This window comes from Salvelinus fontinalis, chromosome 12 (assembly GCF_029448725.1).
Source record: "Salvelinus fontinalis isolate EN_2023a chromosome 12, ASM2944872v1, whole genome shotgun sequence".
Classification (NCBI taxonomy): domain Eukaryota; kingdom Metazoa; phylum Chordata; class Actinopteri; order Salmoniformes; family Salmonidae; genus Salvelinus; species Salvelinus fontinalis.
The window spans coordinates 2,839,578-2,866,139 of NC_074676.1; the positions used below are offsets into that span (position 1 = coordinate 2,839,578).

The window sequence follows — 26,562 nt, forward strand, 5'->3', positions numbered from 1 at the left end:
TTTATTACGTGGTGATAATGCTGTGTGTTTGTGTTTGTGTGTGTGTGTGTGTGTGTGTGTGTGTGTGTGTGTGTGTGTGTGTGTGTGTGTGTGTGTGTGTGTGTGTGTGCGTGTGCGTGTGCATGTGTGCTTGCGTGTGTTTGTAGCCTATTTTGAGGAACATGAGCTGTATATATCCCTTCAATTACAACTTCTGAATTTTCTGCATGTCATGCCGTTCAATATTTTAGAAAATTGAAAATTGGTTAAATAGCTCTTACACAGCCTGGAGGTGTGTTGGGTCATTGAGTTGAAAAACAAATTATGGTTCTTCTAAGGGCAAACCAAATGGGATGGCGTATCGTTACAGAATGCTGTGGTAGCCATGCTGGTTAAGTGTGCCTTGAATTCTAAATAAATCACAGACAGTGTCACCAGCAAAGCACCATCACACCTCCTCCTCCATGCTTCACGGTGGGAACCACACATGCGGAGATCATCCGATTTCCACCAGTCTAATGTCCATTGCTTGTGTTTCTTGGCCCAAGCAAGTCTCTTCTTATTGGTGTCCTTTAGTAGTGGTTTCTTTGCAGCAATTCAACCATGAAGGCCTGATTCACACAGTCTCCGCTGAACAGTGGATGTTGAGATATGTATGTTACTTGAACTCTGTGAAGCATTTATTTGGGCTGCAATTTCTGAGTCTAATAACAATAAGGAATTTATCCTCTTCAGCAGATCTAACTCTGGGTCTTCCTTTCCTGGGGCGGTCCTCATGAGAGCCAGTTTCATCATAGCGCTTGATGGTTTTTGCGACTGCACTTTTCAGTATTGACTGACCTTCATGTCTTAAAGTAATGATGGACTGTCGTTTCTCTTTGATTATTTGAGCTGTTCTTGCCATAATATGGACTTGCTCTTTTACCAAATAGGGCTATCTTCTGTCTACCACCCCTACCTTGTGTAACAGTATAACTTTACGTCCGTCCCCTCGCCCCGACCCGGGCGCGAACCAGGGACCCTCCGCACACATCAACAGCAGTCACCCACGAAGCATCGTTACCCATCGCTCCACAAAAGCCACGGCCCTTGCAGAGCAGGGGGAACCACTACTTCAGGGTCTCAAAGCGAGTGACGTCACCGATTGAAATGCTATTAGCGCGCAGCACCACTAACTAACTAGCCATTTCACATCCGTTACACTCACCCCTTTCGACCTCCTCCTTTTCCGCAGCAACCAGTGATCCGGGTCAACAGCATCAATGTACAGTATAACTTTAGACCGTCCCCTCGCCCCGACCCGAGCGCGAACCAGGGACCCTCTGCACACATCAACAACAGTCACCCACGAAGCATCGTTACCCATCGCTCCACAAAAGCCGCGGTCCTTGTAGAGCAAGGGGAACCACTACTTCAGGGTCTCAAAGCGAGTGACGTCACCGATTTAAATGCTATTAGTGTGCAGCACCGCTAACTAACTAGCCATTTCACATCCGTTACACTTGTCACAACACAACTGATTGGCTCAAACTCATTAAGAAGGAAAGAAATTCCACAAATAAATTTTTACAAGATACACCTGTTAATTGCAATTCATTCCAGGTGACTACTTCATGAAGCTGGTTGAGAGAATGCCAAGCGTGTGCAAAGCTGTCATCAAGGCAAATTTGAAGAATCTCAAATATAAAATATATTTTGATGTGTTTAACAGTTTTTTGGTTACTACATGATTCTATATGTGTTATTTCATAGTTTTGATGTCTTCACTATTATTCTACCATGTAGAAAATAGTAAAAATAAAGAAAAACCCTGGAATGAGTAGGTGTGTCCAAAGTTTTGACTGGTACTGTACGTCTCGTGTCTGAGCCGTTGAATTGCAACTCCGCTTTGTCTCTTTACTGACGTTTTGCATGTTTGATTGCTTTACGGAGGGAATAACTACACTGTTTGTATTCAACCGTATTCCCAGTCACCTTGCCATGGTTAAATGCGGGTGTTCGCTGTAATGCCCCTCAGCCTGCAGTGGCGGCACGCACCTTTGTTTGCATGACGCTATAATACTTTTTGAAGAAGAATAAGAAGGTCTGTCATTTTGAGTGTTGACCATAGAGAATGATAGAAGCCTCTAAGTGGCCAAAATGCTATTTATGAGAATGGGTAGCGCCATTGAGGGCTTCCACCATTTTCACGTAGTCAACTGGGTGGTACTTCCAACTTCATTGGCTGGTACTTCCAACTTCATTGGCTGATCGGTCCTGGTGACCCTGTTGGAATAATGTCCACCTGGGTCATCAGGAGGGATCAGCCAATCGTGAAGAAGAAACATTACTACTTCACCATGGAGACAGCCTCAATGGCTCTGCCCATGCCGTCCCAGGCGCTATAATGACACAGATACAACAATTCGTCCTCTATCTATATCTACGGTGTTGTGAGTGGAACCAAGGAAGTGACGTTGCCACGGAAGAGCATGGACCGATTCGGTTTCTGTATTTACAGAAGAGAGCTCTAACCGAGAAAATTTACCTAGAGCCCACGACCTACACGCTGGTTACTGACAAACCGAAGGCGACTAGTCATGACGCCGTTGTCACTGTACTTGTGTAGTCTGCTAAAAAAGAATAAGTTGTTAATTTGCTACAACTACTTACATACGCACGGAACATCACTACACCTCGGCGATCGGGCGCCGCAGAAGACTCGACTCGCTCGGTTATTGGAAAGGAATTTCCGTGCAGTGTTCCGTGGTAGGGTCACCGGGAAGGTTTTGGCGCAACAATCCGGTGCCAAAAACTATAGAGAGGCTACTATGTGTACCAGTTCCGCAAGTGGCCAGGACATGACCAACTGGTTGTGGTCTATTTACAACGAAACCAAAAAACAGACCGAAGGTAGGGCAAGCATTTGTTGAATTCAATGAAGACAAGTGCGGTTTAGGATGCAAAGCAATATTGTCCAATAACTCATTACTCTATAGCATATTCCTTTGAAAGACGTTGTGTAACTTTCACTTAGCTAGCTACTGGTGTCATGTCAATAATAAGTACTTATTGTATGCCAGTTATTGTACCAGTTAAAAACGGGTGCCTATTATTGTAGCTACCACTTACAAGTACTTATTATTGTACCAGAGACACTGGACATTTCACCTGCTGCTGACCACTGTCAATGGCACACTGTCAAAGGCATCCTGAACTGTTGTTGACTGACTGAATGGACATAGACTGTGACACTGGCATGTTGTTTTACACTGTGATTGCTTGCTGTCCCTCCCGTAGTCTCTGGAATACAGGCTTTTGAGACCCAGCAAATGGGCAGTGGACTCATCATGCCCAACATAGAAGGGGCCAGGGGTCACCAAGCTCTTGAAAACCCTTCTCTGTATGTTGGGTTTTTAGCAGGTACATTCACTGACATTTGGCTCCATGTGAACCACATTTCCAGCAATGTGTTTTAAAGTTTAGAAAAGTAAATGATAATCACTTTCAAACCGGTTTTGCACAGATCCTCAAGCTGTGTGCCACCAGTTGACAAACTACACCTCCCCAGTTACGCATACACACACAGGTGTTTGGAGCACACTATATAGTGCAGGTGGCTTACTATGTCTTCCGTCTGTCTTCCGTAAACAAGTGATGTAACATGGAGATATGGCCATATGGGGACACTAACCCTAACCATATAAATGTGTGTAGTAATTTTAACCTTTTTGTTTTTAAAAATAATTTATTGCTTATATGAAAGTTTTGTTCCTTATGCTTCCAAAAACATACCGCAAGCGATACGTGTTAATGTTTATAGCAAGCGTCGGGGTTCTTAATTATTCCTTGCCCACGAACAGTCAACCACCCATCAGAGATGATTGCAATACAATCTGCCTTCTCTATGATTTGCTTGACCTTCACTTAAACTCTGTTGAAATCTGCATCCAGCAAATTAGTAGATAAAGCATGTCTGGTTGGAGGGGTGTATGATGGGCGAAGAACATTCAGAAATCCTTTCTAATACATATTGCCTGTGAGCATCAGAGGTGAACCAGTTGCATACAGAGCTCGAGAAAGATATTCGTCAGCATTTCTCTGACTACGTTCCTCCATCGAGTCAAAAACCCGAATGATTCCAGGAGGACCATGAGCTGTTGCTATCGATAAGGTGTCTGATTCATAATTTTCACCTCGAATAGAAGTAGAGGGACTTTTGTCAGAGGTTGCTTGTTGTGAGCGCTGGGGGAACTTTATGCACTTGGCCAGATTCTGCATCTTTGTTGCATTCTTCACATATGATTTGGCACAGCATTTGCAAATGTACACAGCTTTTCCTTCTACATTAGCTGCAGTGAAATATCTCCACACATCAGATAGTGCCCGTTGCATTTTCATGTAAAGATGGAAAAAAATAGTCTAAAAAACACATACAATTTCATGTACAGTTCAATAGAAAAGCAGTTAGATTAAAACTTCTTAAGACTAGGGGGGCAGTATTTTGACGTCCAGATGAAAAGTGTGCCCAAAGTAAACTGCCTGTTACTCAGGCCCAGAAGCTAGGATATGCATATCGGGTCCATATGTGGAAAACACTCTAAAGTTTCTAAAACGGTTAAAATAATGTCTGTGAGTATAACAGAACTGATTTGGCAGGCAAAACCCCGAGAACAACCCATCCAGGGGGGAAGAAAATTGAGGTCATAGGATTTCCCAATGGTTTTCTATGGTAAGCCCTATTTATGAGGAACCTGGTTGGAGTTCCAATGGCTTCCACTAGATGTCAACAGTCTTTAGAAATTGTTTGGTGTTTTTCTTTTGAGAATGAAGAAGTAGTCCTATTCATTGTAAGTGTCACTCCAGGTGGACTCTACTGTTTTGGTGCGCGTAAACTGGAAAGCGCTTCACGTTGTTTTTATCCGGTATTAGAAACAGTTTATTCCGTCTTAAATTTGATCGATTATTTACATTTTAGGATAGCTGAGGTTGGATTAGGAACGTTGTTTGGACCAAGTTTACAGGTAACTTATTCGATACTTTGTAGTCATGTTGGGCGAGTTGGAACCGGTGTATTTCTGAATCAAACGCACCAAATAAATTGACATTTTGGGGATATAAAGAAGGAATTTGTTGAACAAAACGACCATTCATTGTGTCAATAAGACATTTGGGATTGCAAAAAGAAGATCTTCAACGGTAAGGTATTTATTATATGGCTATTTCTGACTTTTGTGTCGCACCTTCCTGGTTGAAAAATTATTGTCATGTGTTTGAATGCTTTCGCCGTAAAGCCTTTTTGAAATCTGACACAGTGGCTGGATTAACAAGAAGTGAAGCTTTATTTTGATGTATAACACATATATTTTCATGAATATTGAATATTGATATTCCTGTAGTTTGAATTTGGCACGCTGCTATTTCACTGGATGTTGTCAAATCGATCCCGCTAAAGGGATGGCGCGTGAAGGGATCCATAAGAGGTTTTAAGCAACTCTTTTGTAAGATAAATGTTTTAAAATGAAACATGTTTGGAAACAGGTGAATTAACACTCCTCAGTTTGCAGGCTCAAGCAAGCTAAAACCCACATGGTAGCAAAAACTAACTAGCAGAAATTGTTAACAAGTTAGAAAGGATTTAAACACACTTTGCTGTAGGCAACTATTTACTAGTTAACAAAAAACTAGTTATGTCATAAAAAATATTCACCCCACCCAGTATTGTAATCAAAACTTACCAGAAAGCATGCAGTCCTTGGCTCAGACAGTGTAGTAGTGGGCTCAATAGCATCTCATTAGTGTGCAAGATCTTGAGAATCAGCTGTACATGTGATGGAAGAATATACTGTGCATGCAGAGGGTTGCAATTCCATTGAATTGGGGATAGTTTAACCAAAATATGCCACAGACCTAGAACTGCCTTATGTGTAATCCCACATAAAGGTTCACTGTTATAAGCTAACTTTTTTTGATGAATTCAAGCAACATTTTCAAAATTCCAGGGCTTAACTTCCCACGGAAATTTACCGTAAAGTTTCCGAACTTTGCAACTCTAGTCATGATTCATGTCCTGAAGGGCATGGGACAGTGAAGCAGAGGCCTGTATTAATTTGCAGAGTCAGTGGAAATCGATTTAGCTTACATTGATACAACACAACTAGCAAGGAAGGTTGAGTATGCAATGTAAAAATGCACGTGTTCCTGTTCTTCACCCATTTCTTCCTTCTATTTTAGCCTTGATCCCAGTGATATCTAAGAACAGTGTGAACCCCAACACTATCTTTGCCAATAATGAGATGAGTCTGCACGATATAGAGATCTATGGGTTTGACTATGACTACACTCTGGCCTTCTACTCCAGACACCTCCACACCCTCATCTTCAACATCGCACGGGACATCCTCATCCAGGAGCACAGGGTACGTAGTCTGTTCCTCCAGTCGAGGCTGAACTCAGATCTGTAGCAGAGGGGTCATTCATGTGACAGGGATGAAGAGGTAGAGCAGAGGAACAGTAGCCTGATCCCGGATCTGTTAGTGCTCTCTTGACAACACTTACGTTAATTGTCATACCAAGTTTGTGCCGTATTGCCAATTGCTCACTGGGGCCAAGGTTGGCTTGACAATGAATGGCAAGATAGCACAAACTGATCTGGGACCAGAGTCTGTTCCTCTAGCATGCTGTCCCAGATATGTTTGCGCTGTCTTATCAGTAGGACTTGGCAAGACAGCAGATACGAAATAGCCAAATGTTATGGTCATTGTCATGCCAAATCTATTTGTGCTGTGTAGCCATCTCCTACAGTCATTGTCACGCCAAACTGCCACCGGCATGACAAAAACCATATGTGACTTGTTTCCGGAAACTAGGCATATGTCGCGCGTCACTATTTCGCAGGAGAGCCATTTGAATGCGTTTTTTGGCAGAAATGCCTTTCGAACATGTGAACTTTCATGTGCCTTAATACCAAACATGTATGCCTTCTGTAAATACGAATGAATTGTTAAATTACGACCCTAGTTGGTTTAGCCACAGAAAAAGGCTAAGGAGATAAAGAAAACGCCTGTCTCTGGATTACATCTTCAAACTAAGGGCAACCATGGCATCCGTGGCAGAGAGGGAAGTGTCCATCCATGTATACGGATAAGATAGCTGGCTACATTTTCAGATAATACACGTTTCTAATTTTGTCAGTCGTTTTCATTTCAAGTTAGTGTACTGTTAGTTAGCTAGCTGGTTGGCTGGCTGGCTCGCTAGCTAACGTGTATGATTTGTGTAGCAATATTATTTGTATCTCATAGCCATTTGCTTTGCTAGTTATAGACTGTTAGCTAGCTAACATTGAACCTGGTTGTTTAGCTACCTGCAGATTCATGCAGGGGAGTGACGTCATGATTTGGAATTATGGTTAATTGTTTAGCTAGCTAGCAACATGTCTTAACAAAAGACTCCGCTATGCAAGTAGAATGTTAATGATGTCACTGCAACAACTGTTGATAGAGTTAGCCAGAGCGAATTTACCAGATATTTACTCCGATTTCAGAGCACTCTCATCTGAGTGTACCAGAGCACAGAATAACTGACACATTTACGAACGCTTACCACCCTTTGAATATGGCCGGTGTCAGTAAACGTTGGCAAAAAAGCTTTAATTGTTAACAGCAGCACAGTTGCAGTCACCAACGCTCTGGATAGCATAAAAACTGCCTAACCAGCTCTGCTAGGGCAAGTTAAATGGTCAGTGAGCTCTTCTCTTATTTGTGTCTGGAAGTAGCTAGCAAGCTAGCCAACATTAGCCAGTTAGCTTGGTGCTTGACTGCCTGTTAGGACAGAACGCTCAGATCAACCCTTAAAGAGATGGCTAAAGCTTAAGAGGGTGTGAACAATGCTGAGTGGGTGTAGACAAAGAAGAGCTCTCCTGTAGGTGTACCAAAACATTCAAAGGACATTTTCTCAAAAGTGAGGTTACAACTTTCAAAGCAGAATTACCTTCCCATTGTTCCTTAACTGTAGTGTATGATATACCATTGTGTAGCTACTTTTATCCAATGTAAAAAAACAATTTTTAAAACACAATTTTATATTTTGCTACATAAGACCGAATTGAGCCGGTTGGTCACATATGAGTTGGTAAGAAGGCAGAAACAGCTCCTCTAGTCCTTGGCATGCCAGATCATAGGAGTTGACCAGACAGCATTAACATATCTGACCAGGTTTATTTTTATCTGCTTTTCCTCTGCTCTTTCATGTGACGATGAAATCTGCTCCGGATACATAATAATCATAGTAACAGAAAGCTATGTAATTCTGTTGTACTTGTCAGGCCGCGTCTTGTTCGTAACCTTGACAATTCTCCCCCTCCATTTGATTCAACACTCACAATTTTTCTTCCATAGTGAGATATTCTATTTGGTGTCAGTGTCACCCTATTCAAGTTGACAAATACTTTTTTTGTAGTTGTGGGAAGTTTTCTGGATTCTCTTTCCTTTCAATTCCTTTCAAGGTCTTCTATGATGAGTTTTTCTTCAATGATTGAATGACACTGACGTTAACTTTTTCAGTAGACTCTGCACACTTCTCAATTAGTTGATATGAGACATTTGTGTTCCACTCAAAGCTCGGATAACATCTATTTTCCTTCCTCTTTAGTACCCTGAGGGCCTGCGTGAGTACGAGTACATCCCAAACTTTGTTGTCAGGGGACTGCACTATGATGTCCAAAAGGTGAGCATGGTTGATGTTATAACATGTTATGTATAATGAGCAACTGGGCATTTTTACACATGGTGTTAATTACTTAACTCACGGACCAGACCTGTATGGAAGCACCTGTTTTCAATATGTACTACATATACACAAAAGTATGTGGACAACCTTTTCAAATGAGTGGATTCAGCTATTTCAGCCACACCTGTTGCTGGCAGGTGTATAAAAGCGAGCACATAGCCATGCAATCTCCATAGACAAACATTGGCAGGAGAATGGCCTTGCTGAAGAGCTCAGTGACTTTCAACGTAGCATGCCATCTTTCCAACAAGACAGTTCGTACAATTTCTGCCCCGCTAGAGCTGCCCCAGTCAACTGTAAGGGCTGTTATTGCTGTTACTGTTATTGAAACGTCTAGGAGCAACAACGGCTCAGCCAGTGAAGTGGTAGGCCACACAAGTTCACAGAGCGTGGCCGCGTAGCGCATAAAAATCGTCTGTCCTCGGATGCAACACTCACTACCGAGTTCCAAACTACCTCTGGAAGCAACGTCAGCACAAGAACTGTTCGTCGGGAGCTTCATGAAATGGATTTCCATGGCCGAGCAGCCACACACAAGCCTAAGATCACCATGCGCAATGCCAAGCATCTGCAGGAGTGGTGTAAAGCTTGCCGCCATTGGACTCTGGAGCAGTGGAAACATTCTCTGGAGTGATGAATCACGCTTCACCATCTGGCAAGTCCGACGGTCGAATCTGGGTTCGGCAGATGCCAGAACCCTATCTGCCCGAATGCATAGTGCCATCTGTAAAGTTTGATGGAGGAGGACTAATTGTCTGGGGCTGTTTTTCAAGGTTTGGGCTAGGCCCCTTAGTTCCAGTGAAGGGAAATCTTAACGCTACAGCATACAATGGCATTCTAGACGATTCTTGAATGGCCTTCAAATGACCCCTGACTTCAACCCCATCGAACAACTTTGGGATGATTTGGAACGCCGGCTGTGAGCCGGGCCTAATCGCCCAACAGTGCCCGAACTTACTAATGCTCTTTTGGCTGAATGGAAGCAAGTCCCCACAGCATTGTTCTAACATCTGGTGGAAAGCCTTCCCATAAGAATGGAGTCTGTTGTAGCAGCGAAGGGGGAACCAACTCCATATTCATTCCTATGATTTTGGAATGAGATGTTTTACGAGAGGTGTCCACATACTTTTGGTTATATAGTGTTTCCTTTATTTTGCTAGTTATCTGTATCTGTTATAAGGCTTTATATAACTGCTTGTGTGAATATTACATTTCTGATTGGCACTTGTCAGCCAATCTTTTTCTAATTTGTGTTAATCAATTATTTGTTCCAGGCATTACTGATGAAGATAGATGCCTTTCACTACATCCAGTTGGGGACAGTATACAGGTATGTACTATCAACAGCATCACAGTTTACAATCAATAAGCAAAAGTACAGTCAATAACACTATAGAAAAATCTATATACGGTGTGTGCGAATGGAGTAAGGAGGTAAGGCAATAAATAGGCCATAGTAGCGAAGTGATTACAATTAAGCAAATTAACACTGATAGATGTGCAAGTAGAAATACTACTGTGCGAAAGAGCAAAAAAGTAAATATAAACAATATGGGGATGAGGTAGGTAGTTGGATGGGCTACTTACAGATGGGCTATGTACAGCTGCAGTGAGGGAGATATGTCTCCAACTTCAGCGAATAATTTTTTTTATTTATTTTTCTGCAATTTGTTCCAGTCATTGGCAGCAGAGAACTGGAAGGAAAGGCAGTCAAAGGAGAAGTTGGCTTTGGGGATAACCAGTGAGATATACCTGCTACGGGTGGGTGTTGAGCTGAGATAAGGCGGGGCTTTACCTAGCAAAGACTTCTAGATGACCTGGAGCCAGTGGGTCTGGCGACGAATATGTAGCGAGGGCCAGCCGGCGAGAGGATACAGGTCGCAGTGGTGGGTGGTATATGGGGCTTTGGTGACAAAACGGATGGCACTGTGATAGACTGCATCCAGTTTGCTGAGTAGAGTGTTGGAGGCTATTTTGTAAACGACATCGTCGAGGATCGGTAGGATAGTCAGTTTTACGAGGGTATTTTTGGCAGTGAGAGTGAAGAAGGCTTTGTTGAGAAATAGGAAGCCGATTTCTAGATTTCATTTTGGATTGGAGATGCTTAATATGAGTCTGGAAGTGTTCTCTTGTCACATGTAGGGGTCTTCACCCGGTGCCAGACAAGGAGGTGATTGCCATGTACGAAGGCTGCCACGTTCCTCTGGAGAATATGAGTGACTTTTATGGCAAGGTAGGGCTCATCTCCTCTACCCTTCCACATTCACTATATACAGATAAGCCTCATTTACCGTGATAAACTTACCCCTTTACATTTTGCAGCAAGGCCACTCTGTTTATCCCAGTCACTCCGGTCATGAACTTTTTGCACCCCTACAGTCTGGCACACGATACTGTAGTATTACGTTTCTACCCTGTAATCAGTGAACCCAGAAGCAAATCTTACATGTGCTAGCTAACTATATACAAAATGTACTTCTGTGGGAAGAGGTTAGGGATACACTTCTGTTTTGCATACCCTAGTAACACCCTCGCTTTACTTGTGTCTTGTCCTATCTGATCTTTAATAATCTCCCCTCTATCCTCCACAGAGTTCCCATGGCCACACTATGAAACAGTTCATGGATATCTTCTCCCTTCCAGAGATGAACCTACTGTGCTGTGTTAATGACTACTTTATGAAGCACAACATCGACTACGAGCCTGTGCACCTCTACAAAGACGTCAAGGTAAAGAGACCAGAACAGTGGTGTTCCAAAGACGCCTTCTTTGGACTGGAGCTGCAGCCGGTGGGGGAAACCTCATAGGGAGGAGGGGCAGTTTCCCAGACACCGGTTAAGCCTAGTTCAGGACTAGTTAGAATCATGTTCAATGGAGAATCTCCTTTCAAAATGTGCTTTACTGTTCAAAAAGGTTTTAAATGAAATAAAGATCAGAAAATGGTCAGAAATTTTACCTGATGGTGGAGCTCTAAACATGTGCAAATTCCCATAGGAACACAGCAATTTTAAAGTGCAGAGCTTCTGCCTTCATTTTTCATCTTACAGGAATGATATTCTACTGTACATGTGAGGAGAAGGCGGAAGGCTCTACCTATCCTTTGACGTAAATAACCCCTGTTTGATTCCCAGGTCGACACTACAGTCCAGTGTACCTCATTTAAAACAGCATGTTAAATGTGCAACCAGAGGGAAAAAAACTTTAGACCACCTTTACTCCACACACAGAGACGCGTACAAAGCTCTTTCTCACTCTCCATTTGGCAAATCTGACCATAATTATATCCTCCTGATTCCTGCTTACAAGCAAAAACTAAAGCAGGAAGCACCAGTGACTCGGTCAAAACAAAGTCGTCAGATGAAGCAGATGCTAAGCTACAGGACTGTTTTGCTAGCACAGACTTTAATATGTTCTGGGATTCTTCCGATGGCATTGAGGAGTACACCACATCCTTCCCGCAGTGACTGTATGTACATACCCCAACCAGAAGCCATGGATTACAGGCAACATTCGCACTGAGCTAAAGGGTAGAGCTGCCTCTTTCAAAGAGCAGGACTCTAACCCGGAAGCTTATAAGGAATCCCGCTATGCCCTCTGACGAACCATCAAACAGGCAAAGAATCAATAAAGGACTAAGATCGAATCGTACTACACCAGCTCCGACGCTCGTCGGATGTGGCAGGGCTTGCAAACTATTACAGACTACAAAGGGAGCTAAACAACTTGTATGCTCACTTCGAGGCAAGTAACACTGAAACATGCATGAGAACATCAGTTGTTCCGGATGACTGTGTGATCACGCTCTCCGCAGCCGATCACAAACAGGTCAACATTCACAAGGCCGCAGGGCCAGACTGATTACCAGGATGTGTACTCCGAGCATGCACTGACCAACTGGCAAGTGTCTTCACTGACATTTTCAACCTCTCCCTGTCTGAGTCTGTAATACCAATATGATTCAAGCAGACCACCATAGTCCCTGTGCCCAAGAACACCAACCTGCCTAAATGACTACTGACCCCTTCGACTCACGTCTGTAGCCATGAAATGCTTTGAAAGGCTGGTCATGGCCCACATCAACACCTTTATCCCAGAAACCCGAGACCCACTCCAATTTGCATAGCGCCCCAACAGATCCACAGATGATGAAATCTCTATTGCACTTCACTCTGCCCTTTCACACCTGGACAAAAGGAACACCTATGTGAGAATGCTATTCATTGACTACAGCTCAGCGTTCAACACCATAGTGCCCTCAAAGCTCATCACTAAGCTAAGGACCCTGGGACTAAACTCCTCCCTCTGCAACTGGATCCTGGACTTCCTGACTGGCCACGCCCAGGTGGTAAGGGTAGGCAACAACATCTGCCACGCTAATCCTGAACACTGGGACCCCTCAGGGGTGCATGCTTAGTCCCCTCATGTACTCCCTGTTCACCCATGACTGCGTGGCCAAACACGACTCCAAGATCATCGTTAAGTTTGCTGACCACACAACAGTGGTAGGCCTGATCACCGACAATGATGAGACAGCCTATAGGGAGGAGGTCAGAGACCTGGCAGTGTGGTGCCAGGACATCAACCGCTCCCTCAATGTGACCAAGACAAAGGAGCTGATTGTGGTCTACAGGAAAAGGTGGGCCGAACAGGCCCCCATTCTCATCGACGGGTTTGTAGTGGAGCGGGTGAAGAGTTTCAAGTTTACATTTACATTTAAGTCATTTAGCAGACGCTCTTATCCAGAGCGACTTACAAATTGGAAAGTTCATACATATTCATCCTGGTCCCCCCGTGGGAATTGAAGCCACAACCCTGGCGTTGCAAGCGCCATGCTCTACCAACTGAGCCACACGGGACCACAAGTTCCTTGGTTTCCACATCAACAGCGAACTATCATGATCCAAACGCACCAAGACAGTCATGAAGAGAGCACGACAACACCTTTTCCCCCTCAGGAGACTGAAAAGATTTGCATGGGTCCCCAGATCCTGAAAATGTTCTGCAGCTGCACCATCAAGAGCATCCTGACCGGTTGCATCACCGCCTGGTATGGCAACTGCTCGGCATCTGCTCGTAAGGCGCTACAGGGGGTAGTGCGTACGGCCCAGTATATCATTGGGGACAAGCTTCCTTCCATTCAGGACCTACATACTAGGCGGTGTCGGAGGAAAGCCCCAAAAAATTGTCAGCGACTCCAGTCGCCCAAGTCATAGACTGTTCTCTCTGCTACCGCATGGCACGCGGTACTGGGGCGCCAAGTCTAGGACCAAAAGTCTCCTTAACAGCTGTAATATTTGTGTTGTGGAGAAATGACCAGTTAGTAGACGGGAGTACAGTTAGTTTCCTTTAGTCAAAAAACTTGTGCTCTACAGCCCCCGGCCCAATAGTGCACATGTGCATTTCCTATTAGGTGTAGTAACATAACACTGCCGTAATACATTACTGTTTAGTAACTGCATAGTAACTAATATGAACAGCTGTAGATCACAAATACTACTACAGCTTCTACCCCCAAGCCATAAGACTGCTGAACAATTTATCAAATGGCCACCCAGACTATTTACATTGACACCCCTCCCCTATATGAGGTTTTTTCACTGCTGCTACGCACTGTCTATTATCGATGCATAGTCACTTTACCCATACCTACATTTAAAAATGACCTCAACTAACCTGTATCCCCGCACAAATTGTTAACAGAATTACCCCAAAATCTGTTACAGAAAGACTGCAACTGAATTAGTAGGCACAAACCACCGTTTGGTCACTTGTTACTAGCTTCCCTTCCACTGGCATACTGTTATGTTCAGCTCAATGTTTTCTTTCGCTTTCTGTCACATGGTGGTCAAAGCAAGAGTGTGAAAACAGTCTGGACAACCCCTCTCTCTCTCTCTCTTTTCTCCCTCTCCAGTTACTGTCACTTTCCCCGGCTCTTACTGACAACAACCCATGAGCCCCTTTTTTAAATTTAATTTACTCTAATCAGCACTCTCACCCACTGAGCACTGACTCCGGACGTCCGTTGAAAAGTAGTTGAAATTTAGTCCACATCTGAACCAGTCAATGTCTGTTTCACATGTTTATACACCACAGAAAAGTCAAGTAGTTTAGTACAGTAGAGCACACTTTAATTTACTGTACTGAACTCTACTTTACTGTGCTGTACTGTGATGTCCAAACTTGTGAAACATAGATGTCTATGATTAGTACAGTTATGGTCCAGTCCGGACCAAACAAATTTGGTCCTGTTTGGGTGCGGAGCTCATTAGAATAATACCCCAGTATGCAAAAGAGGATTTTACATTTTTCTACCTATGTGTACCTATTCAGGATACATCACCATGCATTTCTGTATTGTACAGATCAGGGACCCATGATGTCATTCTGTTACCGGGTGTTAATCCACTTCTCTTGCTGTTGCTCAATAATCAAAATAGATTTTTTCAAACTCAAATGTGTCAAATCATAGATGACCTCCTATTCCTTCTGCAGATATTTGAATCTTAATGCGGAGTAGATATTTAACGCTTTTTGGAAAACGTTGTCACATAAAAAAAACTGCAGGAGATTTTACCATCATTCTGTTACTTTACGTCTGCACTGTTCTTCGAGGAAATGTGTCTTTGTCAATGTAGTATGGTTTAACTTTCTTTCTGTCCCTCTCACTGTTTGTAAAGTGCTGTATTTTGTGAAAAAGATTCCTCCTGCCACAAAATACAACCGTTGTAACATCTCATCCTCTCTCTGTGTTGACAGGCAGCGATAGGAGATGTCCATGTGAAGGGTATTATGTATCGAGCTGTGGAGGCAGATATGGGTAAGGATAACAAGGATCTCTGTTTAGTTCTCTAAAATAGTTCCTTTATGATCATTGGAGTGAGGGGAGTGTATGCTCTGATTTGGGCAACCCAGTCTGTTATGCTACATGTGGTATCTTTACAAATGATCTCAGGTGTTTGTGCTACTGTGTATGAATGTCCGTGAGGAGAGTTCTACTTCAAGGTCATTGCCATTGCTCGTATCTTCAAAGAGATTACTATGAAATATTGTTATTGTAGTTCCTAGATATAATGTATTTTCTGTAGACAATAGTAATTGTCTGACAGTGTAGCTCAGTTTATACTGTATGTTCACTACCCCTCTATCTTTCTCTCTCTTTATTTTCTCTCTCTCTCTCTCTCTGTCTGTAGAGAACTATATTTCCTATGGGGAACAGACTCACGCTGTGTTGAAGAAGCTCTACGAGGATGGCAAGAAGATGTTTCTCATCACCAACAGCCCCTTTGACTTTGTGTGAGTGTCAACCTGTGTTCGGGCGTCTTGTGGTCCTGTGTGGCTCGCTTGGTAAGACCTTGGCACTAGCACACGGCAGTGTTGTGGGTTCAAGTTCTGATGATATCGCGTACAATACAAAATGTTTTATCACTGTACTGTAAGTTACTCTGAGATTGTCCGTCAGTACTGAGCTAGGCTTTACAACCACGACATTTGTTAGATTCACGTGGAGGCTTGACCCAAATCCACTGGTCTAAATCAAAGAGCTTTCATCACCTACTCGTGTCATGGTTAGAGGAATGTTAGCTACAGTCTTGCTAGCAACATTCAGTCCTCACTGTGATGAAATGGCAACGTCTTGAAACAAGACTGATTTAAAAAAAAAAATAGAACAAATGGTTGAGGAATTACCCTCATGAGTGTGCAGATATGTTTGATGCTGGCAGAGTGTGCTGTGTGTGCTATATTCTGGTGTGTACTGTGTGAATTCTAATATAAAATCTAATCTGTGAATTCCCAGGGACCGGGGAATGAACTACATCGTGGGGAAGGACTGGAGAGATTTGTTTGATATTGTCATTGTGCAGGCCGACAAACCAGGCTTCTTCAACGACAGAAGGAAGTAAGTGTTGGAACGACATAAAGACCTCAACTTCTGTCATGTCCCTTTTGGTCTCCACAGGTTACCTACGTAAAGACTTCATAACACGTTAATAAACCATGCATGACACGTTCACAAGCAGTGCATGAGCGTTCCGTAAATGCTTTATGTCAACAACCGCAAGTTGAAGTCCTCGTGAAAGTAAGTACTCTTCAAATAAAGTGTTAGCGTCTTTCTTCCTCTGTCCATCCTAGGCCCTTCAGACGAGTAACAGATAAAGGGGTGCTGCATTGGGACAGGATTCACAAGCTGGAGAAGGGGAAGATCTACAAACAGGTACAGGACAATTCACTTTAGCTATTGAATGTGAGTTAAAACTCCTTTGTGGGGTCTATGGAATTATTGCATTTTTCTTTGATACAGGTATGTGTTTGTTTCAGGGAAACCTATACGAGTTCCTGAGACTCACTGGTTGGAGGGGGTCCAAGGTGCTGTACTTTGGAGATCACATTTACAGCGACCTGGCTGTAAGTGCAACAACAATTTGCAAATGCTTTAGCTGCAACGAGCAGTCATTCAAAGTGAAAAACATTTCGACATACAGTACAAATACAATGTAGGTCATAAAAGTAACTGGTTATTTGAGGTGTTATGCGTCTCCCTGTAGGACCTGACTCTGAAGCACGGCTGGAGGACAGGAGCCATCATCCCAGAGCTGAGGAAGGAGATCAAGATCATGAACACTGAGCAATACGTCCACATGATGACCTGGCTACAGGGCCTGACTGGACTCATAGAGCACATGCAGGTGGGTGGGGGCGGGGAGAGGTGTGTGTGTGTTGAATACTGAGAAGTACGTCCACCTAATGACCTGGCTACAGGGCCTGACGGGGCTCATAGAACACATTCAGGTATGTTGGTGTGGGTGGTAGCTCTATGCCTACCTACACAATTGTAATCAGTAACTTAACTTTTGGATTGCCCAAACTCAGTAAAGTGATCTGATTGCTTTCAGTTACTTTTGGATTACTTTTGCCTTAAACGATCCCCCCTCCCAGAGGAAGTTGGGGCCACTATTTCAACGTAGTTTTCTGTCCAATTGATGAAATGCACATTTAGGTTCCGCCTGCGAAGAATGACGAGGGCTGCTTATACATATTCACGAATGTATGTGGGAATTTCCGCGTGGAGTTGATAAACATCAACAAATTGGACACTGACAGCTGTCAGTGTAGCTAGCTAACCTTATCTAGCTAGCTAGCTATCTTGCTAACCTTATCTCCCTAGCTAATATTATGTTATTTTTTTTACTACACCATATTCAAAAGATTAGCCAGCTGGCCCTTTCGCTGGTCCTGGAGCTGAAATTGTCATAAGCATTGATTTAGGCCATCCCTGGCGAAGTTCACCCTATCTTTTTCCAAGATGGCGTAGCAGTGCAGACGTGGTTTGTCGTCCTCTCGTGTACTTTTTGTATTTTTCGTCTTTTTTTTGGTATTTATTTTCAATCTCTTTTCCATTTTTTTATTAAATATACCTTCCGGTAACCCGCCTCACCCAATGTGATACGGATCCGCTATTTTTGTTTTAGACCTTATAGCCAGAACCTCCATCAGAAAGAAGCTAGCCATCAGAAGCTAACCAGCTAATTAGCTACTAGCTATTTAGTCATTGCTAGCGGCCTTTACCTTCTGCACAGACACCAGCTGTTTTTTAGCCTGGATAATACTTGCCAGCCTGCCAGTATTGGACTGTTCTCTCCACTACAACGCTGGATTCCTGCCGTAAACCCTGGACCATTACTCCTGATCATCACAGCTAGCTGCCACCGAGTGAACCAGCCCCAAAGCTAGCCCTGAGCCAGGTCCACCTCCCAACCTACTCAGTGATCACTCGGCTACACAGCTGATGCCTCCCGGACTCTACCCCAACACGGCTAGAATCCACTACTCCACCGGATCCTTGCCGTAAGCTCTGGACCTTTGCATCGGATCATCGCTACTAGCTAGCTGCTACCGAGTGGCAAAAGTGGCTAACGCCCCTGCCCTGAAGCTAGCACCAGTTAGCCGTGAACCAGGCGCTTCTCCCGGATAGCAAACAAAATTACTACAACTACAATACCTCTCTCGCCATCTGGCCTGGACCCTTTGTCGACATGGCGCCCCGCCGTACCACCACGACTGGTCTGCCGACGTAACTCCATCCGCTGTGCCCTCAACCGGCCATTGCCGGACGTTGGAGCAGACGCTTCTACTTACCCAGCCTGCTAACTTTAAACACCATGTCTCCCACGTGCTAGCATAGTAACGACTACCCCGCAGCTTCCCTGTTCCATCTATTGCTGTTCACTGGATCCTATGATCACCTGGCTACATAGCTGATGCCTGCTGGACTGTTCATTAATCACGGTACTCCATTTAGTTTATTTTTTGTTTATCTGTCGGCCCCAGCCTGGAACTCAGGCCCTGTGTGTAGTTTACCGAACCACTCTGCCCATTCATCGCCATTTTACCTGTTGTTGTTGTCTTGGCTGACAAACAAACTTGCATCCTGTAGCTCTAACTCCAAAAAGTTTTGGGACACTGTAAAGTCCATGGAGAATAAGAGCACCTCCTCCCAGCTGTCCACCGCACTGAGGATAGGTAACACTGTCACCACCGATAAATCCACGATAATCGAGAATTTCAATAAGCATTTCTCTACGGCTGGCCATGCTTTCCTCCTGGCTACCCCAACCCCGGCCAACAGCTCCGCACGCTCGGAGGCTACTTTCCCAAGCCTCCCCAGCTTCTCCTTCACCCAAATTCAGATAGCAGATGTTCTGAAAGAGCTGCAAAACCGGACCCGTACAAATCAGCTGGGCTAGACAATCTGGACCCTCTCTTTCTAAAATGATCCGCCGCCATTGTTGCAACCCCTATTACCAGTCTGTTCAACCTCTCTTTTGTGTCATCCGAGATCCCTAAAGATTAGAAAGCTGCCGTGGTCATCCCCCTCTTCAAAGGGGGTGACACTTTAGACCCAAACTGTTAGACCTATATCCATCCTGCCCTGCCTTTTCTAAAGTCTTCGAAAGCCAAGTTAATAAACATATCACTGACCATTTCAAATCCCACCTAACCTTCTCCCCTGTGCAATCCGGTTTCCGAGCCGGTCACGGGTGCACCTCAGCCAGGCTCAAGGTACAATAAAAGACAGTACTGTGCAGCCATCTTCATCGACCTGGCCAAGGCTTTCGACTCTGTCAATCACCGTATTCTTATCGCAGACTCAACAGCCTCGGTTTCTCAAATGACTGCCTCGCCTGGTTCACCAACTACTTCTCAGACAGAGCTCAGTGTGTCAAATCGGAGGGCCTGTTGTCCAGGGTTAATTTCTTGGGCCGACTATTTTCTATGTATATATCAACGATGTCGCTCTTGCTGCGGGTGATTTCCTGATCCACCTCTACGCAGACAACACCATTCTGTATACATTTGGCCCTTCTTTGGACACTGTGTTAACTAACCTCCAAACACGCTTCAATGCCATACAACACTCATTCTGTGGCCTCCAACTGCTCTTAAACGCTAGTAAAACCAAATGCATGCTTTTCAATCGTTTGCTGCCCGCCCGACTAGCATCACTACTCTAGACCGTTCTGATTTAGAATATGTGGACAACTACAAATACCTAGGTGTCTGGCTAGACTGTAAACTCTCCTTCCAGACTCATATTAAACATCTCCAATCCAAAATTAAATCTAGAATTAGCTTCCTATTTCGCAACAAAGCCTCCTTCACTCACGCCGCCAAACATGCCCTCGTAAAACTGACTATTCTACCGATCCTCGACTTCGGCGATGTCATTTACAAAATAGCTTCCAATACTCTACTCAGCAAACTAGATTAGGTCTATCACAGTGCCATCCGTTTTGTCACCAAAGAGCCTTATACCACCTACCACTGCGACCTGTATGCTCTAGTCGGCTGGCCCTCGCTACATATTCGTCGCCAGACCCACTGGCTCCAGGTCATCTATAAGTCTATGCTAGGTAAAGCTCTGCCTTATCTCAGCTCACTGGTCACCATAACAACACCCAACCGTAGCAGGTATATCTCAACGGTCATCCCCAAAGCCAACACCTCCTTTGGCCTCCTTTCCTTCCAGTTCTCTGCTGCCACAAATTGCAAAAATCACTGAGACTTACATTTCCCTCACTAACTTTAAACATCAGCTATCTGAGCAGTTAACCGATCGCTGCAGCTGTACATAGCCCATCTGTAAATAGCCCACCCAATCTACCTACCGCATACCCATATTCTTTTTATTTACTTTTCTGCTCTTTTGCACACCAGTATTTGCACACCAGTATTACTTGCACATCATCATCTGCTCATCTATCACTGCAGTGTTAATTTGCTATATTGTAATTACTTCACTACTATGGCTTATTTATTGCCTGACCTCCTCACGCCATTTGCACAAACTGTATATGTATATATATTTTTTTCTATTGTGTTATTGACTGTACGCTTGTTTATTCCATGTGTAACTCTGTGTTGTTGTCTGTGTCGCACTGCTTTGCTTTATCTTGGCCAGGTCGTAGTTGTAAATGAGAACTTGTTCTCAACTAGCTTACCTGGTTAAATAAAGCTAAAATTTTAAATTCAATTCAAAAATCTTTGACTTTTTGTATTTTTTCCACAAACATCCTTTCTGAATTCAAGAGTAATCCAATAATGAATCATCTAGTTTTTAAAAAGTATCTATAATCTTATTACAATATTTTTGCTGGTAATGTACTGATTACACTTAGTTTGTAATCAGATTACATGTAATCAGTTACTCCCCAACCATGTCCCTACTTCCCAGCTCCACAGATATGTATTCTCAGTATGTCTCCTCTTCTCCCTCCGTTCCAGGTCCACAGAGACCCAGCGTCGCAAGCTGTTGTCCAGGAGTGGATCAAAGAGAGAGAAGCCATGAGGTACCTTGGGGAATTACTTGTAATGTGCATAGAGCCTTTCAAGAATCTCAAGAGAAACATTATATAATTTGTGATGAGTCCTCTTATTTGTTCAAAGTCTAGAAGTTATGCTATAGATATTTTGATAATACTTTCTTTGAAAGGCACCTATAGTACATAAGGACTTCATAACACATTTATACTCTACATAAGAATTCCATATGATGTAGCTACCCTTCAAATAAAGTCTTACCGATATTTTTCTTGACGTGCAATGCAAATGAGCACTGTCACTTGATAACAAATATCTTACGTATTTTATCATGCAACAGATCGCAGACTAAGGACATCTTCAACAGCCAGTTTGGGAGTCTCTTTCGAACGTACCACAACCCCACTTACTTCTCCCGCCGCTTGTCTCGTTTCGCTGACATCTACATGGCCTCCCTCAGCTGTCTGCTGAACTATGACTTTCAGCACACCTTCTTCCCTCGCCGGACCCCCCTGCAGCACGAGTCACCCTTCTGGCCCGAACAGACCAGCGCCGGAGCCCTGAAGATGCCCTTCATACACAACAGGACCACGACTGAAGAGTAGAGAGGGGTAGGGTTTCAGTGTAACACTCCATCCGGACCTGCTCAAAGTAGAGGGGGACGGGTTTCATTGCGACCCACTCCGTCCGGACCTGGTCTGGACACAGAGCTTCCTGTGGGCCCTATTCAGAGTTGAGATTAGTGTGTGCACAACTAGTTTTGCGCCAATCATTCATTCATTCATTCATGTAAATTGGAGACTGGCATAAAATTGTAAGTTAAGTGCATTGTCTTCAAGTCAGAATACTGTTCTGAGATGGGTTCTGGACATTGCTGACTTGGACTTCAACCGTTCATTACATATTTAGGGCATGTGGACAGGCCATTCACTAGATACTGTACATTCTCCATCTCATATGCTGGCTTTTTCACAATAACTTGAATACTGCTGCTCCTCTTTAAAATCTTGTCATGACATCTCACTATTACACGTGTAGGTTTCATCTATCTATAAAGATTTAGAACGTTAGATAATATACAGTAAGTACATACCCTCTTTAATAGTTCTGCAATGTTTCAATGCAATTCTATTATCGTTAAGAGAACCACTAACAGAGTTGCTTAGTATACCAAACACAAAGTATTAAGTTTGATGAATGTGCTTGACAGACATACAGTATGTAACCAAATGGAGATTTACTTAGATCAGCAAGCTTTCACTTTCATCCAAACAATGTCAAAATATGTCATTGTGATCTCTAATTTCTTAGTAAGTATGTGTGGGTGTGAGGGAGAGAGCAAGAGTATGATTTGTCCGTACAGAGTGAATAGTGTTTATTTTATAGCAGTCTTGAAAGATGTCGGGGCATTATCTGTAACAGTCATGGTAATCCTACATTTATGTAAATGTATGATATGCACTTGTTAGTTAGCTGTGTATTAAGATGCTCTTGGCCTTTTTAACTATATACAGTATCTGTAAATAAGGGGAAGTTGGTTATAAAGGGGTAATAAGGGATGACCACCTAAAACAGGTGGTCTCTGAACCTGTAAGCACAGAGAAACACAGACTCCTGATATTATCCAGCACAGGAGTTTTTGTGTGGAGTTGAATTGTTTGAAAATATGACATGACATTTTCGAAGACATGCCTTACGCGTCTGTCACTAGAACTGCACTGTAGATCATATATTAGTGATGCTTTAGTTTAGAATATATTATTCCCTGGTAATAAGGGAGATGGGCCTACCCTAAAATCATATTTCTCACAAAGGCTTTATTGTTATTAGTAGTCCTTACTAGTTCAGGTACTAAGCACATTAATAGCACTCGGACACAACCGACCTAACTCAGTTTATTTTTCATAGAAAAGGGTAATATGCTGTATTTCATTGACAAATGTATTTATCATCGTCCAGTGTTGCTTGGCTATCTTTTTTGTTTGTTTTCATAAACATTGTGCTTTAAAAAATATAAAAGTGTATTCAAATAATTTATTTTGCATTGCAATGTTCAGAAATTAGATTTATTTGTTTTTGGGGGAAACGAACAAGAAAATGACATTGTTTATGATCATCGATGAGGCTTAATGTTTTGGAAATCTATTGTTTGCGATATACAGTGTGGTCTGAAATTATTGACATCCTTGATAAAGATGAGTAAAAATGACTTCATAAATGAATAAATTCAAATACTGAGCTATATTGAACAAAAATATACATGTAACAATTTTACTGAGTTACAGTACATATAAGGAAATCAGTCAATTTAAATAAATTCCTTAGGACCTAATCCATGGATTTCACATGACTGGGAAAACAGATATGCATCTGTTGGATATCCATCTACGTTTTTAAAAATGTAGGGGCTTGGATCAGAAAACCAGTCAGTATCTGGAGTGACCACCATTTGCCTCATGCAGCGCAACACATTTCCTTCACAATGAGTTGATCAGGCTGTTGATTGTGGAATGTTGTCCCACTCCTCTTCAATGGCTGTACGGAGTTTGTGGATACTGTCGGGAAATGGAACACGCGTTCATACACGTCGATCCAGAGCATCCCAAACATGCTCAAACGGTGACATGTCTGAGTATGCAGGCCATGGAAGAACTGGGACATTTTCAGCTTCCAGGAATTGTGTACAGATCCTTGTGACATGGGGCCGTGCATTATCTTGCTGAAACATGTGGTGATGGTGGTGGATGAATGGCACAATGGGCCTCAGGATCTCATCACGGTATCTTTGAGCATTTGAATTGCCATAAAATGCAATTGTGTTTGTTGTCTATAGCTTATGCCTGCTCATACCATAACCCCTGCGCCACCATGGGGCATTCTGTTCACAATGTTGACATCAGCACACAGCTTGCCCACACGACGTCATACACATGGTCTGTGGTTGTGAGCCGGTTGGACGTTCTGGCAAATTCTGTAAAATGACATTGAAGATGGGTTATGGTAGAGAAATGAAAATTAAATTATCTGGCAACAGCTCTGGTGGACATTCCTGCAGTCAGCATGCCAATTGGACCGGTGTAATAATCATGCTGTTTAATCCACTTCTTGATTTGCCACACCTGTCAGGTGGATGGATTATCTTGCCAAAGGAGAAACGCTCACTAACAGGGATGTAAACAAATTTGTGTACAAAATTTGAGAGAAATAAGCTTTTTGTGTGTATGGAAAATTTCTGTGATCTTTTATTTCAGCTCATGAAACAAACACTTTTACATGTGTATTTTGTGTGTTTAAATTGTATGCAAAAAAAAAGGGAAATTATACTAATAAAATTGCTCAGAGAAAGATTTTGTTTATCGAGTAAAACATTCTCTCAAAGGTAGGGGTCAAAATTATTAAGACCCCTGTTTTCAATACCTTTTTAATACCTCACCTTGCGAGGATAACGACACTGAGCCTTTTTCTAAAATGTTTCATGAGTTGGAGAACACATTTGGATGGATCCTAGACCATTCCTCCATACAGAATACCTCCAGATCATAGATATCTGTTGTCTTCGCTTATGGATTACCCTCTTCAGTTCAAACCACAGGTTTTCAATTGGTTTCAAGTCTGGCGATTGCAGCCATAGCAAAATGTTGATTTTTGTGACCAATTACCATTTCTTTGTGGATTTTGAGCTGTGCTTGGTGTTATTGTTTAGGTGGAAGATCCATTTACATTTAAGTCATTTAGCAGACGCTCTTACCCAGAGCGACTTACAAATTGGAAAGTTCATACTTATTCATCCTGGTCCCCCCGTGGGAATTGAACCCACAACCCTGGCGTTGCAAGCGCCATGCTCTAACAACTGAGCCACACGGGATCCACTTGCGGCTAAGTTTTAGCCTCCTGGTAGAGGCAACCTATAAGGGCACAAGGCGAGACCCAGATGCAGACACGGGAGGCAGATGGTTTGAGTCTTTGATATTTATTATATCCGCAAGGGGTAGGCAAGAGTGGTCGTGGACAGGCAAAAAGTCAAAACCAGTTCAGAGTCCAGGAGGTACAGTGTGGCAGGCAGGCTCGAGGTCAGGGCAGGCAGAATGGTCAGGCAGACGGGTACAGCGTCCAGAAAACAGGCAAGGGTCAAAACCGGGAGGACTAGTAAAAGAGAATATAAAAGGCAGGAGCACGCTGGTTGACTTGGAACATACAAGACGAACTGGCACAGAGAGACAGGGATAAATACACCAGGGATAACAAGCGACACCTGGAGGGGGTGGAGACAATAACAAGGACAGGTGAAACTGATCAGGGTGTAACACAACCGGGTTTTTGTCTAAAATATCCTGGTACTGGATAAAGTTCATGATGCCTTTGACTTTAACTAGGGCCCCAGGACAAGTGGAAGCAAACTAGCCCCATAAAATCAACCATAACATCATCCAGCACCATATTTTACAGTAGGTATGGGGTTCTTTTCTGCTCATGCATTCTCATTTCGACACCAAACCCACCACTGGAGTGTGGCCCAAGAGCTCTATTTTCATGTCATGCTCCCAATGTGATTTTACAGTGCCTTCAGAAAGTATTCACACCCCTTGACTTTTTCTACATTTTGTTGTTACAGCCTGATTTTAAAATTGATTACATTGAGATTTCTTTTGTCACTGGACTAGACACAATAACCCATAATGTCAAAGTGGAATTATTAAGTAAGCATTTTAAGATGAAATGTCTTGAGTCAAGTATTCAACCCCTGTCTTATGGCAAGCCTAAATAAGTTAAAGAGTAAATCTTTGGTTAACTTCTTAGTGATCCCTTCACGCGCCAATCCTGTTAACGGGTTTGATTTGACAACACCCAGTGAAATAGCAGCTCGCCAAATTCAAAAACAGAAATACTCATAATAATCATTCATGAATCATGCAAGTGTCATACATCGGTTTAAAGATGAACTTCTTGTTAATCCAGCCACAGTGTCAGACTTCAAAAAGGCTTTACGGCGAAAGCAAACCA

The 26,562-nt window shown here is 43.1% G+C and overlaps 1 protein-coding gene across 1 annotated transcript; it reads left to right on the forward strand.

The window, feature by feature from the left end:
- The first annotated feature begins 2,376 nt into the window (after nucleotides 1-2,376).
- LOC129866624 (5'-nucleotidase domain-containing protein 3-like) lies at nucleotides 2,377-24,908 on the forward strand. Its single transcript, XM_055939386.1, has 14 exons — nucleotides 2,377-2,871; nucleotides 6,193-6,377; nucleotides 8,608-8,682; nucleotides 10,020-10,075; nucleotides 10,888-10,978; nucleotides 11,337-11,474; nucleotides 15,502-15,562; nucleotides 15,936-16,038; nucleotides 16,541-16,642; nucleotides 16,876-16,957; nucleotides 17,062-17,148; nucleotides 17,289-17,429; nucleotides 21,526-21,590; nucleotides 21,902-24,908. Exons 1-14 carry the CDS (start codon nucleotides 2,559-2,561, stop codon nucleotides 22,164-22,166), a joined length of 1,764 nt encoding a protein of 587 aa, XP_055795361.1. The 5' UTR covers nucleotides 2,377-2,558; the 3' UTR covers nucleotides 22,167-24,908.
- The last annotated feature ends 1,654 nt before the right edge of the window (nucleotides 24,909-26,562 follow it).

What these genes read in the sequence shown, in the direction of transcription:
- LOC129866624 (XM_055939386.1), top strand. Translation starts at nt 2,559, where the DNA reads ATGACGCCGTTGTCACTGTACTTGTGTAGTCTGCTAAAAAAGAATAAG. An exon ending in AACCAAAAAACAGACCGAAG is followed by an intron (nt 2,872 to 6,192) that starts GTAGGGCAAGCA and finishes CTTCTATTTTAG; the next exon opens with CCTTGATCCCAGTGATATCT. An exon ending in AACAGCCCCTTTGACTTTGT is followed by an intron (nt 16,039 to 16,540) that starts GTGAGTGTCAAC and finishes GTGAATTCCCAG; the next exon opens with GGACCGGGGAATGAACTACA.